Genomic DNA, 18,881 nt, shown 5'->3' on the forward strand with positions numbered 1-18,881 from the left:
TGGTGATTCAGACATAAACTGATGCCAGACTCCTGTCTAAAGCCAACATCACTGTTGACTAGTCATGGCTATCCTCCAGTATTATGACAGGCACTCTATAGATATTTATGTATTAATCATAATGATCTGTGTGACACCTACTGTGTAGGCTCAGCTATACTCCTTCACTGTGTGCTGTAGATCAGTCGGCCGTGTTAAAAAGTGTTCTTTGCAGGATCAGACTTTTTTCAGGAAAACGGAAGTGAGGCTCACTGTTACTCTCATCGAAATTTGTTTGCCTCTTATTGGCAGTCGGAATGTTGACTCATTTGGTTGGTTGATCTCCTTCTGTTGATCTCTATGCTGATGGTCTCAAAGTAGACTCAAGGTATGAGAATCACGGCTCAATAACGATACGAAAGAGATATATCCTGGTGTAAAAAATATCTCACGTGGATATTATTACCAGCAAGATGTCCGTCGTTTAGTTGAAGTGCAGACGATTATCTGACACATGATCTTCAGATATTTATAAAGCAAGGCCCTCTGCTTCATTTATTTAAACAGATCCATTACTGGCCAGCCAGCCACAGCATCTTACAGCAGCAGCTACTGACAGTGGCGTCAGCCGGGAGTTTTTAGCATGAGATAGGATTCCTGAAAGCATCTATTTTAGTTGATGGATGTTCACCGTTATCAGTGGCCGGGACATTTTGTGATCTCCCCCGGCTGGGCGCCCATGAATCACTCCTGGCTCTGCTGATCACAAGACACAGCAGGGACGTTAACACTGTCTGTCCCTCCCTCCCAGACCAGCAGAGCCTAGTCCTATCACAACCTACTTTAGCCAGCATCCCCACAGAGAAGAGTGGACTTATGTAGGGTAGTGGCTTATTCTCGAGAAAAAACCTACTCGGCTCACATATCCAAGCCTACACATACCCGAGACAAATAGGTAGGTGACAATGAGTCCATTTCACTGACAACCAGGTGAGACATTCATCGTCGTCAACATCGAGTAACATTTCTCATGGACGATACACTACTGCAGATTAGAGCAACAACTCAAGGCAACAGAACCAAAACAGTCCAGTGTTGTTTCATTTTAGATCCGGGCTTTGTTGTTCCTGCCTCGCCCTTACCTGAGGTCTTAGTTGTTTACTGTCATTGAGAAATAAAGGTTTTTGGAGTTCCAGAGAACAATGCTGGGAAATAGATCATTCAAAGATAAAAAGAGACTGTAGAGGCTGTCTGTTCTCTTCCATCTCTCTGACGTTCTCCGAACTCATGGGCTGTCGTCTCTGGAAATAACATCAATGGGGATAATACAGTTAACTGTTCCACGTTACAGAAATGATATGAATGCAAAAATAGGGAAAGAGGAGCAGATATCTTTGAAAGATGCCTTCATTTAATGTCAAAATTGACCTAAATCTTTGTGATCTTTCTTGATGATCTCATTCACCCTGGCACAAATATATTTGTTTCAAATAGCGCATAGCAATAGAGTGGCAGTCATTTTGTTGCGTACTGGCATCCATGCATTACAAATTTAAGGTGTCACCATGTATACTCTGCCCAAGTCTGCATCTCATCACCGAAATCCCCCACATCCACATAGAGTATAGCACCCTCTACAGAGAAACGCTGCTCCTCCTGTGACACCATGTTTGTTTGCATCTCTCCAGGTTCTACTGGGACTTGATAATGCTCATCATGATGATGGGAAATCTAATCATCATTCCTGTGGGAATAACCTTCTTCTCGGAGCAGACCACCACCACCTGGCTGGTGTTCAACGTTGCCTCAGACACCATCTTCCTGGTGGACCTGGTGATGAACTTTAGGACGGGGATTGTCAATGAGGAGAGCTCCGAGATCATCCTGGACCCCAAGATCATCAAGATGAACTACCTGAAGAGCTGGTTTGTGGTCGACTTCCTCTCCTCCATACCAGTGGATTATATCTTTCTAATAGTGGAAAAAGGGTTTGACTCTGAGGTGTACAAGACAGCCCGGGCTCTGCGCATTGTGAGGTTTACTAAAATCCTCAGTCTCCTACGTCTGTTGAGACTCTCGCGACTTATCAGATATATACATCAGTGGGAAGAGGTAAGGAAGACGTCTGTGTGTCCGTGTGCGAGTATATGTGTGTGGACGGGGGGCGGTGGGGGGGTATTGTGTTTGTTTTGACCCTGCTAGTACATCGGCAGTAGGGCCTAAACCCTGTAAGGTGTTTTAGAAGAAACCCCCTCTTGTGTTAGTAACTGAAACTCATTTGCTTGACCGATTGAAGGCTTATCTCGAGGTGAGTGTCGGTGACACCATCAGCTCCAGTCCAATGACATTTGAAATGTATGTTAAAAGTGGGGGTTTGTGAACTAAAAGGCATTATGATTTCAATCGAAGCAGGGGCAGAAAAGGTTGTGAAGATACATTTGTCTATGAACGATCGGAGGATGACAGAAAAAGAGTCACATTCGGTTGGGGGGAAGGGGCGTACTATACGTACGTGTCGGATGACGTAGTAGATCAGAAACATTGGTTGGTAGAGCAGAACTCCATTTCTTTCGGCCTTTCATTAGGTAGGTGTGTCAGCTCTCCATTTCTATGTGCACAGTGTTTCGCTTCACTGAACGTAGCCCTGAGCTGAGATGTAACTCATTTTTGTATTTCCGTTGATTCCTTCCACACAGTGAGTCACACCGTTTACACGGTCTCCTCTTCTCCCTCTCATTCTCTCCCTTCCTCTCGTCTTCTCAATCACTGACTGATCAATTCATCACACCATACTGCCAACTGTAATCTGAACACACTGAAAGCTAAATCAATTAGAAGTCTTAGAGGGCAACAAGAGTATTCATTAGTGGTCAGAGGCATGCATCACAAACGTGTAGAGAAGAGTTTGTCAAACCAGAGGAAATGTGGTGACATTAGATGTTGTTGACTTTGGCATACAATGCATAAAAAGATGGAATTTAATTTGTATTAATAGTCATGATTGTATAATTCATGTTGCATGCTGGACTGTATGAAGTGGCAGGGGCGAAAACTTTCCGTAAACTATTCGCAAACCTTCCATGGGAAATTAAGATCTGGAATTGTTTTTATATTTCAAGTTGGAAACTCAAAAGGAATATATGGGAATTAAGGGGAATTCATTGGAAATTTGGGGTAATTTATACAAACAATCATATACAAACATAAATTTACAATTGTCTTTGGTCATAAGCAGACATGCATGCAAACTAATAATTATAAAAAAAAGTTAGTTTTACTCACCAAACTTTAATTTTAATCGAATATCGCATTAAACATAAAAATGTTTGACTAGAAATAAGTCCTGCTGTAGTGAGCAGGATTCTAGAAATTACCTGTCCATGTGATGGAGGAATGCACAGTGCATGTTGGGGGTGTGGCCTCAATAGCCCTGCAGTAAGTAGTGTGCTGTGTGCATGTGATTGAGGAATGCACAGGGAATACATTTGCATTTAATCTGGTTGATTTAACCAAGATTATGCTGGAAGATGTTTTATTCAACCACATTTAAATTCCCTGTTAGACTCTAACCCGCAATTGTGCAAACTTCCAGTTTATTCCCATAAATTCCCATGTATTACAGTTAATTTCCATATTCCCGTTAATTCCCACGGAATGTTTCCAACTTTCAACCCTAGGTGGCGGTATGATTTTAGTAGCTAAACATGAACCTAGCATTCGATTCTAAAGCTAATATAATTAAGATGATCATTTAAATTTCTTATGGCTGTTTGACACATAGACAGAGCATTGGAAGTGACCCCCGTGATGTGGCGTTGCAGTTCACACACGCACCACGACCTGCTGTGCCGGGCCTCTCTTGCAGCCTTGGGACTGCAGTCTCCTGTTCCCCCTCCAGGTCTCAACTCTACGCTGTGACAGATTGTCCCCATCACTATTAAGGCTTGGATTACCATGACACAGTTGGATTGTTCAAACCACGACACTGAAGTGCTGTCCCCCTCCCCCTCCGGACTGTGTGGTTATGGTTTAGTGTAGGAACATTGGCACAGCCGGTGCGTCTCTAGTGTGCGTGCCAGGTTTGATGACCTCTGCCGCGTTGATCTGCAGGACAAAGACGCCCGTTACTACATAGATCTGCCTATTTCTCCATGCTGCCATGGCTTTTATGTGATATTTTCATGGAAAAGAGCACACAATTTCTTTAACTAGTTTGGACAGCTGTGTGTCAGAAGACCACCTATCTGAAGGTTAGAAACACTCGACACTCAAAACAAATGACAAGGTATTCCAATTGTACAGGCAGACGAGCCTGTCAATTTGCGCAGATAAAACAATATGCTTTTGCCGCAAGACTTTTGGCCTCTTCTCTCTGTCCTCTCCCTTTTTCTCCCTCGTCATAGATGTTCTGTTGTTACACGGCCATACACCGTACACACGCACATCCATCCCGGCTGGAGCACAGAGAGGGAAGGGGAAGGCAGTGAGTTGCACACCAGAGCTGTCACAGCATGTTAGCTGCAGGATGGAGGATTACACAGTCCCCTACTGTCATAATGGGCTGGATGCAGCCATCCATCATTAAATTACTTCTCTACTGTGGAGGAGGGACATATTCGATCATTCGGCCTGCAGTCTTCTCCGTCCCGCATTCCTTTCATCCTTTGGGCTGCCCTGCCCTGCACTCCTCCTCATTATCCCTCCCTCCATCCCTCTATCCCTCCCTCCCCTTGACTGCAGATAGGGTTCTCCTTATCTCGTCAGGGCTGCTGCCCAACACAGAGCAGAGACACCAGACTGAATCATTGTCATTTTCCATTCAAAAACTCAGAGCAACAGACTCTTAGTGCTGTTGTTGGTCCATTAGTAAACTGTAGCATTAGATTACATCAATAATAGACATCTATTACTGTCATCCATTAAAACCGACTCAGGATTTTCCCTCATCAGTCAACACACACAGCAATGCACTTTACATTGTCATCTCATTAGAATATGGACACTACTGAAATTAAAGGCCATCTATCTTTAAAGAGCAGGGGTCCTGGTTCCTTTAGAATCCTGAGAGTATAGACATTCTGATGGTGTTTATTGACTGTTGGGGACTACAATGCAGTTCGTTTTTTTTTAATCAATTTGGTCCAATTTGGTCTTTCACATTTGAGAAATAAAAAGGAGGGTGAACAACAGACATGTCATCTGGCCCAGATTGCCCAGAGAGATTGCAGCATAGGAGGAAGCAACGGTGCGACAGCTAGCTGAAGAACAGACGGGGGGAGGGATTCGCTATTGAGGGGAGAATCCCCATGGCTCAGGAGGACACATCTGGCCCCGCTCTGGAGCTCATCCCCACCACCAGCACCTCTGCCAGGCCACCAGCCCAGCATGAGGGATGGGGGGCAAACGGGCTCAGGTTGTGCTTGGCACCGCACAGGTCCCATCTGCAGCACCTTTATAGACTAGAGGATCACTGGTTCATCACAAATTCAGCACTGCTCAGTAAATGAGCTCAGGTTGCAGCTCAGGGATGTACTTTTGATGAAAATGAGTTGATGAATGGAGTAACCATTTGGGTGACACTTATTTGCCGCATTGTAACCGCAATAAATAAACTAGGAGCACTTGAGGTCAGACTTTTTTGTGGGAAAGGTTAGGTTCCGTGAGTCAACTGATCCGTTTAATTAAAGCGTTGAACGGCATCCCTGTGTGGGGTGTGGTGAGCAAGGGCACTTGACTGATTTGAGACTCGACAGGTAAATTGATCGGGGAAATGTGAGCTGACTGACATAGGTGTCTAGTTAACTGAGTGGAAACAGAGGACAGCCACTGGACAGTTTAAACACAGAGAATTCATCGCAGATCTCTGTTTGCCTTACAGCCCAACCCCATTTTGTCCTCAGTTTGCCGGACATTTTAGATGTTTTTGACTGTAGATTTCGACCCCCCCCCCCTCACACACAGTTGTATAGTTGCCTTTCTTCAAATGTCTGTAAGCTTGTGCTCCTCCACATCAATCTATTGTCGGTCGATTGTGAATGTTTTCTTAACACCATCTGAAAGTCCATTAGCAATGCACAACTTGTTCTCTCAGGGCGACCATTTCTACCCTAGATAAAGATGCGAAAGAGCTCTGTGTAGTCAATCGGTGTGAGAGAATTGTGGTGTATATCAGGAGAGAGGTGCTCAGAGGTTTAATATGTATTTTGCCAGCTCAGCGGGAGATGTTGTCTTGTGCCAAAGTGGAGATTAGGTTAGTTTAGTTAGAGAGCTATACAGCACATCCACCTGACACAAGGTCTGTGTCATGCCAAGTCCTGAAAGCCCCACACACAAACCTGAGTCACATTGGCCCTCAGCAAGTATTGTGGGTGCGTTTGTGTATGAGTGTCAGTATAAAACGGTGAAAGGTGCATTTCCTGCGGTGAATATCCTTGATTAATTTCCTGTCATGTCTGCCTTTTGTCTTGTTTGCTAATTACAGTTTTAAAAAGACAGTTGACATAAACATGAATGGAAACATATGTAATTACTGAGAAATGATCGTACGATAATTGTGATTGTCCCCTTTCTTGAAAACAAAGGCACACCTAAATTCACCCTGAAGAACGGAAAGCACTCCACATGACTTCATTTTCCATTCGCGTTGGCGGGGGAACAGTGGAACATAAGGAACAGCGACGAACACCAACATGTTGTGCGCTGTGCTGTAGAATTATTTATGCTAATGGCTGCATAGGAGCAGTGCTATTGGCTCAGGCACCAATGGTGCTCTGTGCTGTGCTGCTCTCTGTGTGTGCATGTGTGTGGAAGGTGCAGAGCTGTAGCTTTACATCCAGGGCATGCATGGGGAGCCTTAAGCAGATCTGCTTTCTCCCTCTGTGCTTGTGAGAGAGCCACAGTCTGCAGGAGGCTAAAGATCTCTGTCACGCATTGATGTGTGTGACTTGGTGGCTGGCTTATTTACTGGCAATTCCTTAGTTACAGCACATAGGCGGAGCAGCTATATTATCTAAGCTGAGCAGCTGGCCATTTTAACACTGTTTTGATACTATTTCTTTCTGTGTACTGTTTTGTAGTGTAGCATTGGGAAAAGTCCCAGAATTTGTCCTTTTTTTAAGTTACTGTATGCGTTGGCATGTGTCTGTCTTGTGTCTATTGTAGCTGACGGAAAAACAAAGCAATTTTCTTTTTTCTAAGGGATTGTTCTTGGGGCAGAAACAGTTCGTTCCGACTTTTGTAATGTAGAATATTTCATTCGTCAAACACTTCTCTTTTACCATGGGGTTCATGTAATTTTCCGTTCATTTCATCCCAATGAGCAATTCATCTTCCCAAAACTGCTGCTGTCTCTAGGCAGTAAACAGACACTGCCTTGGTCTAAAGTGCTTAGTCATATTTAGCCTTGCAAAAACAAACAACAAGAGCTGGGGGTTCCCCTGTTGTCGTACTGTATGTCTTCTGGGTTTTACGAAGGGGAGAATACATTTTGCTTGGACGTGAAGTCCTACCCTATTCACTGAGGGAAACATGTCCCACCCCCACTCTAGCTGGAGGTCACACGTGCTCTCACAGGCCTGTGCCTGGAGATTAGGCCTCTCAAGGAGATACCAGCCAAATGCATTAGGTAGAATGTAGAATACATGACATTGTTGTTATCTTGACAAAGGATGAATAATCTTGAGAAAGAGAGCTTTGTCTTATGCTTTTAATATAGTGTGATCAATTAATCCCCAAGTATGAATAAAAAGCCAAGAGAGTGAGAGAGAGAGAGAGAGAGAGAGAGAGAGAGAGAGAGAGAGAGAGAGAGAGAGAGAGAGGGAGAGAGAGAGAGAGAGTGGAATCTGAAGACACCTAGATCACAGAGAGAAGAGACTGTATGTTTACAAGGACATTCTTGCAGGAGAGACAACACTTCTCCATGCTCTAGATCCAATTTCTGAAATGTTCCTTGGGTTCCATCCTCTGGAGATCCCACTGTGGTCCTCTGCCAACTAGGGGATGTAGTGTGCAGCCTGGGCACTTTCCTTTTAGGAACGCTCATCTATTTCTGGCACAGTTGTCTCCCCTTCTCCACTGAGACGTGCCTCTCAAGCGTCTGTGATCCACGCCATTTCAGAAGAACGGTTCCTACACCCTGCTGGCGAATGAGAGTAGGACCAGCACGCTGGCGTCCATTGAGTTAGAGAGCTTAAAATGCTGAGTCATACTGTCAAATTCCGATCGATGCTTTTTGATCCAAACTTCCCTTTGGTGACACTCACTGGCATTGCAGATAGCATTCTCTGTTTTTCCTATAAATACTGCAGTTCTTTCTATTGACATCTGTTTTCTTTAAGGCACAAAGTGTGTTTATCATTCAGCCAATGTATATTTTCCACTCCATTTCCACTGGGAATCTCTATTTATTCTTTGTGTCTGTATCGTGAACAGACCTGCCATCATATCAGAGGGATACAGAAAGAGAGAGAGCGAGAGTAATAAACTGCAATGACACAATGGAACATCATAGCAGCACAAAGAACTTGCCTGTCCAATTCATTTCAATCAAAATTCGACTTATTTGAAATACATTTAAACATCACAGAAAATTCATCAAAAATGCAGGCGTGCTGGTAAAACCATTTACTAAACTAGTGCACAGTGCCCATGATGCAGTAGGTTATTAAGATGTTGGTGAGACAGACAAACACAGATTTCTGGAACTAAAGATAGTGCTCATTGTCCAAGATGAAGTAAGTGACACACACACACACACACAGATTCCTGGAATTATAGATAGCCCTTGCCCTGATGCAGCTGGTGTTATAATGTCAATTATGCTATGCATAATGTCAGCCAGTGTTGCCGAAAGAATATGACCAGAGGTCTCAATTGGCTTTCATAAAAGTTGGAAAATTGCCTGATGACGTAAATTCAAACCAAATGGTGCCCCTCGGAGTGTGGGGGAGTTCCTGGCCTGGCTGTAGGTAGGAGTGTCAGGCTGCATCATATGACGGCAGTGCTGACTGATAGCGCTCGAGTGTCGCAGTCTGGTTCTAAACAGAACAAAATCAAATAGATCCAAGATGGTTTCAACCATCAAGAATCAGGGTGAAATGTATGATGCCTGTAACTGAGAGGGGCTAAAAAGATCCTACAAAGGGAACATTGTACTGTAGTTGCAGTGAGGGCTAATAAAGGAAGAGCCATTTGGAGGTGGTAAATCATGGGATTACTGTAATCTGGTTTATTTCTCACTGCGCTTGTGTGTGGTGTTGTGTATTTGTGTGGTGTTGTGCATGTGTGTGTGTTTGTGTGTGTGTGTGAGAGAGAGAGAGAGAGAGAGAGAGAGAGAGAGAGAGAGAGAGAGAGAGAGAGAGAGAGAGAGAGAGAGAGAGAGTAGCAGAAACAAGTGATCCCCGAGATAGCCAAGATCACCCAAGACTCTGAGCTGCTTGAGCTCTGCTCTGTGTTGATCTACGGTGGAGGAAACGAGGGGGGGAATCACGTGTGGGAAACGACCACAGAAGATGAGATGACGCATCCACTAATTCATCTTCTGATGCATTAAGGATTCTGGGTTTTTTCATGTCATAGTTAATGCTCTGGTGTCTGTATTTACAAAGGGCAAAACCGACACCGCTATATTTTCTTGTGTGTTGTGTGGATGTGTGTTATATTTGCTTACAGTATCTGTGTTATCTGATAAATAAATAAATAATAATAATTACAATGATTATTATTATCACTGTATTATCGTCTTTATACTTGCCGATGAGACATTTGCAGTTTGCCGCTAACAGAACATTTAGCAGTTCCACAAAATCCCACAAAGTGTGGTTAATGCTTGAAATGAATCTAAAATCTTAAAGGTGAGTTAAGGTTGTGGTAGGCTGTGATGAAGAAAGTGTTTTGTCCATGTCTTCATAAACGGAGTGACTAAGTTCAGTTGAGTTCTGGATTTTAATACGTATTTATCAATCTGCAAATTGGGAGAGAAAACCAGACCTCTGACAATAAATGACAACACAACACCAGGCCTAGGTCTCAATCATGTCTCTCTCAGCTCTGAAAGCCGGAGGACCATCTTTTATAGGGCACAAGAATGTAAACATAGATAGTGACAGTCAGGCAGTAATGACGTTTCAACAGTCTCAGAGAAAGAGATTCACTGCTCCCAACACATGACAACTCTCAGACTAGAGAGTTCATAGTTGGAGCTTTCCTTGTAGTCATGACAAGGAACGTTTAGCCAGTACTTTCTCCTGACCCCGAACATCTATTAACCCTGACACATAGACACAATATACTCTTATTAATAGCAAGCTTAAATGAGAACGTACTAACTAGTATCCAATGACTAGTTCTATTGATTAGTGAATAATGTAAGCACACAGGAATTCCCAATTTCTTCCACAGCTGGGCTGCCAGGACCTGCCACTGCTACTGTTTACACAGACACAACGGGTCATATGGTTCAATCCAGTCAGTCAAATCCCCTCACATGGGTCATAATCCTCCCACACAGCCTCCTGACCACACACATCTCTCTCTCTCTCTCTCTCTCTCTCTCTCTCTCTCTCTCTCTCTCTCTCTCTCTCTCTCTCTCTCTCTCTCTCTCTCTCTCTCTCTCTCTCTCTCTCTCTCTCTCTCTCTCTCTCTCTCTCTCTCTCTCTCTCTCTCTCTCTCTTTCTCTCTCTCTCTCTCTCTCTCTCTCTCGCTCTCTTTCCTCTCTTTCTAGATCTCTTTTGCCATCCCACCAGACATTCTGGTTGGTTGGACTGCAGACATCAGAGCCAGAAAAGGGATATTCTCGGGATTTGTCTAAACCCCAATAACAGCACCACTTAACTTTAGTAGAATTCCTCCTCAAATTAGAATTGGGGAAAGATTAGACAGTGTCTGAAAAGCTGTAGGTATGTGTCATATTCTGATTCATTTCCTGTTGCTTAGAAAAGTGCTGTAAAAGAGACGGCTTTTTACGTGTGTTGGTCAATTACTCATATTTATGGGACTTTATTTTTCTGGTTTTGGAGTTCATATAGCATCCATAATGGAAGTTTACATACAAATATATTTAAATACAACCCCCCAAATACAAACGATCAAAAACACACTTTCTTTCCTGCCTCTCGCTCTAGCGCTATAAACCAACTTATATAAATAGCCTGCACAGTTTAGGTTCAATTTCACAAGAGTTCTCTGTTTGATACGTAGTTACTTATGTGTTATTAATAACACATAAGTAGCAGCGTTCAATGCCCATACACATTCTATTTAAATTCACAACACAACCCCCCCTCCCATTCTTGAATATTTTACGTGTTGTAATTGCAGCGGCTATAATTAGAAGGGAAGCTGAATATGCTGTAGGGTCTGTTTGGTGGTGGTGGATGGCAGGGCCTTGACGGACACGAGGCCTCTCCATGCAGCCTCTTCATCCTGGCTTCTTTGAAAGCAGCAAGACGTTGATTTACCTCATGGAGTTATTAACTTGTCAGAGGCAAGGGCCAGGACCAGAGTCCTCAATCAAACATTAACAAAGGAAGTGGTACACTGTTTGTCCAAGATTGTGATTTCTTTCCTATTTCTGTGTGATTATGACTGATTCTATATCAATCGTAATCACAATCATGAGCTCTTGATACAGGATTACACTGTTGGTATTTAATTACATTGTTCATACATCATACAGAAATTAATAAAAAATAAATAGGTATAAGCTTCTATGTAAGGCATTCCCCATGCACTCTCAAAGGCTCCACATGCAAAGCCTGACCAGCACAAAGGACTGACTCTTTGCTGCCGGTCTGTGCCAAGTGAGTGTGTCCCGCTCATGGGGAAGTTACTCCAATTGGAAGTGTACAGATTAAGGCAGAGCAGAAGTGTCGAGGTTATCACGCTAGCATGACCAAAATAGATCCAGAGGCAGCCCCAAAGCAGGGTTCAGACAGAAGTGTTCAGAGACTCTCAGAGGATTCTGGGACAGGGATGGATGGATGGAGGGAGGGAGGGAGGAGTGGAGGGAGATCCAAGGACATGGATTTTCGAGAGTGAAGTTGTTTGAAAAAACGGTTTGCAATAAATAAATGCTTACGTAACCATGTTGAGCCGCACTCTATGTTGCTATGGATCACTCCAAAGGAGCTGAGGACAGGAATTGTTACAGCTGTTAGTTAGTTGGAGTTGGCTTGTCTTTTCTTCTTTTTATGCAAGATATTAGACTGGTGTCGCGGCACAGCTTCATGTTAAAGCCATTCATTAACATTCTCCTAGCATGGTTAGCAAATGACGTCACCTCTTCAAGTCTGTGGAGGGTCTTTTGGAATTTGGAATACCTGCGTATACGCAGCACATTCAAAGAAAAGACTACTTCGGTGCTGTCCCCCGTGGAAAGCACCGGCCTTCAAACCGGGCTGCATGAATGAATGGACAGCACCTGCAGTTGCTCAACTTCTACAGTACCTTATAAGTCAACTGTTAGGCCAACTGCATTTGACTGTATTTGACATACTGTAGTACAGAGATCATAGAATATACATTATTTACTGGATTGTCCAGACGTTCATTTAGTATCCAATTGACAGTCTTCTCCTCAATGTGTACTCTGCTTGTTTGACTAAGGCATCATTCCCCAGTTTTCTCCTTGCACAGAGGTCTAAGTCTGCCCTCATCGATCGTTGCCTGGGCTTTAATTAAGTCTCCAGCTACAAATTACTGGGCACTCTCATTAGCTGAAACAGTAGGCGGGGTGTGTGTGGCTGTGGTAGGTTTTCGGGGTGAGGCAGGGGACAAATATAACACCCAGTGCAGACTGGTGTTGGACAGGTCAAGAACACTTTCATTCATACACTGCTGCAGTCACATATAAGTGGGTTCAGGTTTCATGTTATTGAAGTTTGGCTTTTACAGTCATTATGTCTCGGGATCATGCTAGTTGTTCGCATAAATTGTCCTATAGTACAAAAGTATTCTGGGGGGAGGACTTATCATAGAAATGTGTCAAGCAGAGCAGACATGAGTTTGTGGCAGGCAGCGGAATGTAGATTAATTCCTCAATGTTTGCTGTGGCAGTTTCTCCATAACCAAATGAGAGTATGTGGCATTTTGACTGCCAGGTACGCCTGCACAAATCGATACCCCCAAAAGATGACAGGGGTGTTTGCATGTGGGCTGTCATTATTTGGTAAACAAACACACTATGTAAACCTTGCTATGGCAAGCTTGATTAAATGTGTAAAACATCTGCCTGGAATTCCTGTTAGTCTCTACCAAACTCAGGACGAGGCAAAAATAAGCACTTTAAAACACAATACAAAAAAGCTAATGTTCAGTACTTTATCATGAAATAAGCTGCAGTAGTTTGAACAACAACAACTTGCAGGACAATGTTAAGCAGAAGACATTTTCCTGGAAGCAGTTTGTCATCCTCCATTGTGAGGGCGAGCAATGAATTTAATCCGTTCAAATTAGTCTCCTGTTAATCCTGGCTATGGAGGTCATTCATTGCCATGTCCAATTTAAAGATGCATAAAGGACAATTTAAAATTGTATGTTATGCACGGTACAGCTTGACGAAAAACCTCTCACTACTCACCTTATTAGGGCCCTTTTACCGACAAAGCTATGGTACAGTGTGCTGTACATTCCTGCACATGCAGTTTTGCTCTGAGGGCACAAATGGAAATAACCCAACAAACAGAAGTGAGTTTGTTGTGAATGGCTTCGGGGCAACCTCATCTCATCAGACTACTGTAAGTCATGGGTGGGCAGGTAACCTCATTATAGGATTGCAGTCTCTCCATCAAAGAGAAGCTTAATTACCTTATGCCTAAGTCTAAGATGTGTTTCCAAATGTCTCTGCTGAAAATGCAGCCACACCCTCTACAATGGAGTTGAGTTTACAGTTTTGATAGCAAAAACGTTCCCCCATATCTTCCTCCCCAAATCTTTACATTCAGTACATATAGCCTGAGAGGAAAGCCCTGCTCAAGTAACGATGATCTTGTTAATGGTGTTACACTCCTCAGCTCAGATAGGAGGCATGTGTGATGAACTTGTTAATTAGGATTAGTGGGAGGTTATAGCCACACAAATCTGTTTGGAGCAAGCAGAACTGACAACATCTCTGACAAGTCCCGTTGAACAGCAGGATTTAAATAATTCAATTGACCGTTGTGGAAGGAGGGATGGAGATCCCTCAACTTCAAGTGATTTGTATCTATAGACAACTACCCATCTGTACTGTATACTCACTGTGTTGCCAGTCTGTGGTAAATGAACTGCAGCAATAGCATATCCTGGAGAGGTTTTCCAGCAAGGTGGATTTTGCCCTCCGTACATTCAACCTGCCAGAATATATTTGCACCCTGCAAACGAATCCCCATAATCTAACACATGCTAACACAATAGCCACAAGCATGTCTTTCTCACTTGTTCACCTCTTTTGACTCTTTTGTTGTGTTTTCTATTAGGTGCTGTTGACAAGGAGTGCTAAGACAGCCTATCAGCCCCCCTGCTATTTCTGGCACTGTGTAAAACATTAGCAATTCAAATGATCCACACTGAACTAGGGCTACCTTCTGTTTTTCACTCTCCCACAGTCCTGCAGAAATATACATCGATCAGCCAGAACAGTATGACCACGGACAGAAATGAATAAGACTGATTATATCCGTTTCATGGCACCTGTCAGTGGGTGGGATGTATTAGGCAATGAAGGTGAAGGCCCTACCTCACAATTTACAGGACTTAAAAGATCTGCTGCTAACGTCTTGGTGCCAGATACCACAGCCTACCTTCAGAGGTCTAGTGGAGTCCGAGCCTCAGGGCAGGGCTGTTTTGGCGTCAAAAACGGGACCTACACAATATTAGGCAGGTGGTCGTAATGTTATGTCTGATCGTTGTATGTTTTCCACACATGCCTGTGCGCTTGTGTTCTTGTTAGTGTGCAATGAAAACTATGACGTATAACCTTTCACACATTCACACTATGCCACTAAGAGAGGATTGAAGCAAGCAAGAGCGAGTCAGTGCCCACTGAGACAGGCATCCTCTGAGCTAATGGCTAATTTTAGCCTTTCTGTGCTCCGCCCTGTGGATCCCCATGGATGGACTGAATCACAGAGATCCGAGCATCAGAACATCCACTTGCTCTTCTCTCTTCCCAGCACAGATCCATCCTTGTGACATGGAGGACGTTTATCCTAGTAATAAAATATCATAGACAATACTGGCCTGCGTCTCAATTCAGAAACTTCTCCACCCTTTTGCCATCTCTAAGCCGCCCGTGCCCTGTACCTCCCTCCATCCCCACCACCCCAGACCAACGGTTGGGTTGATGAAAGGAATCTGGCTGAACTGTAGGTGGAGCTACATCCATCTACTTGCCACAGATTAGATTGGGCAGTCAGGAAGGGAAACAAACAGCCCTCCCTCTCCTCTGCTCTCATCTGCTCTGCTCTCCACTCCTCTCGTTTTCCCCTCATGAGTAGCAACTTAGAAATAAGAAAGACAACAAAGAGTTGATAATGCTACTTTAGATCACGGTCATACAGCCCTTCTTTGACCTTGAAGAACTGATGTTGGTGTAGAAGGTGTCCTTGCTTTTCCTTCTCTTCATAACTATCAATCAGTATCCAGCCAGCTGTCCTCTTCAAAAATAGATAATTCTGTCTGCTAGAAGCACACATTTCCAATACTTGTTCATCTCATCCTGAAGGACAGTCCTATTGTCTGTATTGACAGCTGTAATAAATTGGAACTTATTTGCGTCTTGGTTTATTACTGTAGACATCCTGTCCTTGACAGGAACTCTGTGTCCACTTAGCATAGAATGCATCATGCTTTCTGACTTTGAGAAAAGATGCCCAATCACATTTCGGTTAGAAGCTGGGGGCTACTTAACCCTCAACTTGAGCCTGAAGGTCAGTAAAAGGGTTAGCGAAAGATTGGTGCACTGCATTAGGCATTTAGCAGTCTTAATGAAAGGTGTGAAGCTGCATACCATACACTCATGATTGTAGTATCGACGTCTACCCAGAACCATGGCAGTGCATGAACGTTTTTGTCAAGATCGGCTGTGTTTATCTGTCTCTCGCATGCCCTCTTATCCTGCAGGTCAAAGAGTAGGAGGACAAACATGCGAGTGGGATACAGACATGCATAAAAGAACTCAGAAGCCTAATCAGAGAAATTGGGTACAGAATCGAGGGAAAATTACGCTCCTAAGTGACACGAAAAGCGCTGAGTGATTTGACGTGCTGTAAGTGCACAAGCCGCCAGGCTCCCTACTCGGCATTCTCTCAGTTATCCATGTATGACTTATTATTTTATGCATCTCTGCTCTTTCTCTTCACTGCTCCTCTCCCCTCCTCCTCTCTCTTCCTTCTCTCTCTCTTGGCCCATCTGCTTGTCGCCAGACTGCCTTTCTGCTTAGCCAGCTCCGTTTGAGAAACAGCAGAGTTGGACACATAATAATGTTGGATTCTAGTTGGGCTGTCTATCATTGTCTAATCAGGTGAAATTGAATCTCATATTAATCAATGAGATTGATCACCATATTGCATTTACTGTGACCATATAGTCACTGCTCTATTATGTGGTAAACTGGTAAAATTTAGATGCTCAATAGATTCTCAATTACCTATCATGACAAATTACAGAAATAAAGTCATCTAACTGATTATAATAATATTAATAGTTTTTTTATATAGTGTTTGATTGGCCATATTCTTTCATTTTTGTCCCTTATCATTAAACTACTGTGGCATTACTAGCTTGGTTTTTAATAAACTGTACGTGAAATGTTATAACTGTGTGACCTTGAAGAACTGCCTGTGGAGAAGAAGGTGTGTCATCTTTAAAAGAGTCTCCTTGTTGTCTTTCCTTGTCTCCATAACTCCAGGAAGAGATGATCCATGTTTAGTAAACTGTCCTCTTCTAGAAACAGGAGAACCTCCGACCTGTTACGATCACACGTTTCCAACAAATGTTCATCTGGGCCTTTTTCTTTCTTGACAGCCGTATTGGATAGGAACTTATTTGCGTATTTATTACTATAGACATACTGTTTCTATTTTGAAAGCTCAGTAGATTTACAAATATTAAATGTTACTACTGAAAGGTCTTGTCTTGGATTATACTATACAGTATGCTGTGTAGATACCATGGGTGTGTAACTTTGTCGAGGTTTGTATAACCCAAGAATAACACCATGCACCCCCAATAGTTATAAATGACAGTTTTTATTTTTTTGACCTTGAATCCACAGCAGAGCAACTGGTCATCTCCCAAAGCAATAATTTAGAAAACTACCTAGAAACAAAAGGTCACCATCTCTCACTGTCTGTGAATTTTGTTGAGCATAAAATTAACTTCTTAATCCCTCATTGCAGTCTGCTGCAGTATACCATAGGAGCCTATTAAAATACCATTAAATTCATGCATTAGTGACTTTTAAGCAGTTTATGGTGAGAGCAATCCCATCACCTTAAAAATAGATAACCATTACAGTACCTGAGGCCTCAGATAAGCCTTTCATTTGGGCACGGGGGGACCATTTCTACAATTCGCTGAGCTTCACAGAATGGTTGATGGCAGGTTTATCATGCAAAACTGGCACTTGTCACCAGGAATCGTTCACAGTTTTCTTTCGTGAAAGGAATTGAGCTCAGGCCAAAAAAAGATAGAATGGAATAACCAGCCAGGAAAGAAATGATGGGTTTTTCATGCGAATACGAACAGCTGAATTAGCCGTGCAGCCACTGAGGCATGTGGAAGGAGATTCTCTTTGTTCAGAGGCAATGTCAGAGATTTCTCGCTAATTCTCAAACTTGTTCAGCCTGTCACCTCTCTTACATCTCTACCATAGATACAGAGTGATGGTAGCTCCTATCACATTGAGGTTCGGACATACAGTTCTCTAAAACTAAGACCAATGTCCTTGGTAGGTTTTTGATGTTTGGCGTTTTGTCTCCGATGAGACCAAGGAGAGGTGCGTCACACTTTGTATTCAAAACCGAATTCTGCGTGTTGAACCTCGAGCTGGATTATAGGTCAGTTGTAGTTCAGGAGGATTTGTTTTGATCTCTTTCGAGTCCACCCTTAGCTGGTCTGTTCTTTTTGCTCCACTGGTCAGTTTGCTTTGGACGGCGTCCATGTTAAATTATGAATAGCACAACATCTGTGAATTACACAGTCCTCTGGAAGAGCAGGCAGTCTCAGGTGGTCAATCAAGCGCACTCTCCATGCTGCTCTGCCTATTCAGCGTGTCAGTGTCAGTGTCCATGCCCATTGCCAACATCTTACCATGTGAGTTCGGATGCTGTGTGGGTTACAAGATGTATCCGCCCTCCCCTGTCTCCAAGCACTCTCGCTGAAAGCCAACTAATCTCCTTTCTCTTCAATGGTATATCCTTGCATCGTTACGTCCACAGGCCTTATGTCATATCTCCAGATCATCTGAAGTGATGTACGCAAACTGCAAGTTGTTCTTAGTCGTTCTAACATCTTTTGTCAGTGAGGTTACAGTGTGATAAAGAGGGGAGAATGGTTCATGTTAAGGAGCCTGCTTGTGGACTGACAGTGATTGTCTTTGTTCTTTTTTCCCGCTCTTCTGGCAGATCTTCCATATGACCTACGACCTGGCCAGTGCTGTGGTAAGAATCTTTAATCTGATAGGGATGATGCTGCTCCTCTGTCACTGGGATGGGTGTCTCCAGTTCCTGGTGCCTCTCCTACAAGATTTCCCTCCGGATTGCTGGGTGTCGCTAAACGGTATGGTTGTAAGTATTATGCCCTTTTTTTATCTACTTTGATCATTTTTTGTTTTGTTTTTGACTTTGACGTGGTGATGATTCTGGAGCTGAGTGTGTGTGAGGCAGTATCCTGCGAGCAAGACAGCACTGTGGACAGCGCTGGTA

General features: G+C 43.3%; 1 protein-coding gene across 1 annotated transcript in view; it reads left to right on the top strand.

Annotated features, from left to right (window-relative positions):
• LOC136956754 (potassium/sodium hyperpolarization-activated cyclic nucleotide-gated channel 1) overlaps positions 1–18,881 on the top strand; it is a 47,007-nt gene that overhangs the window by 3,994 nt on the left and 24,132 nt on the right. The window contains exons 2-3 of the mRNA XM_067250727.1: positions 1,668–2,091; positions 18,582–18,743. Coding sequence (XP_067106828.1) covers positions 1,668–2,091; positions 18,582–18,743 — 586 coding nt within the window. The remainder of the gene's footprint in view (positions 1–1,667; positions 2,092–18,581; positions 18,744–18,881) is intronic.

This window comes from Osmerus mordax, chromosome 14, assembly GCF_038355195.1.
Source record: "Osmerus mordax isolate fOsmMor3 chromosome 14, fOsmMor3.pri, whole genome shotgun sequence".
Taxonomy (NCBI): domain Eukaryota; kingdom Metazoa; phylum Chordata; class Actinopteri; order Osmeriformes; family Osmeridae; genus Osmerus; species Osmerus mordax.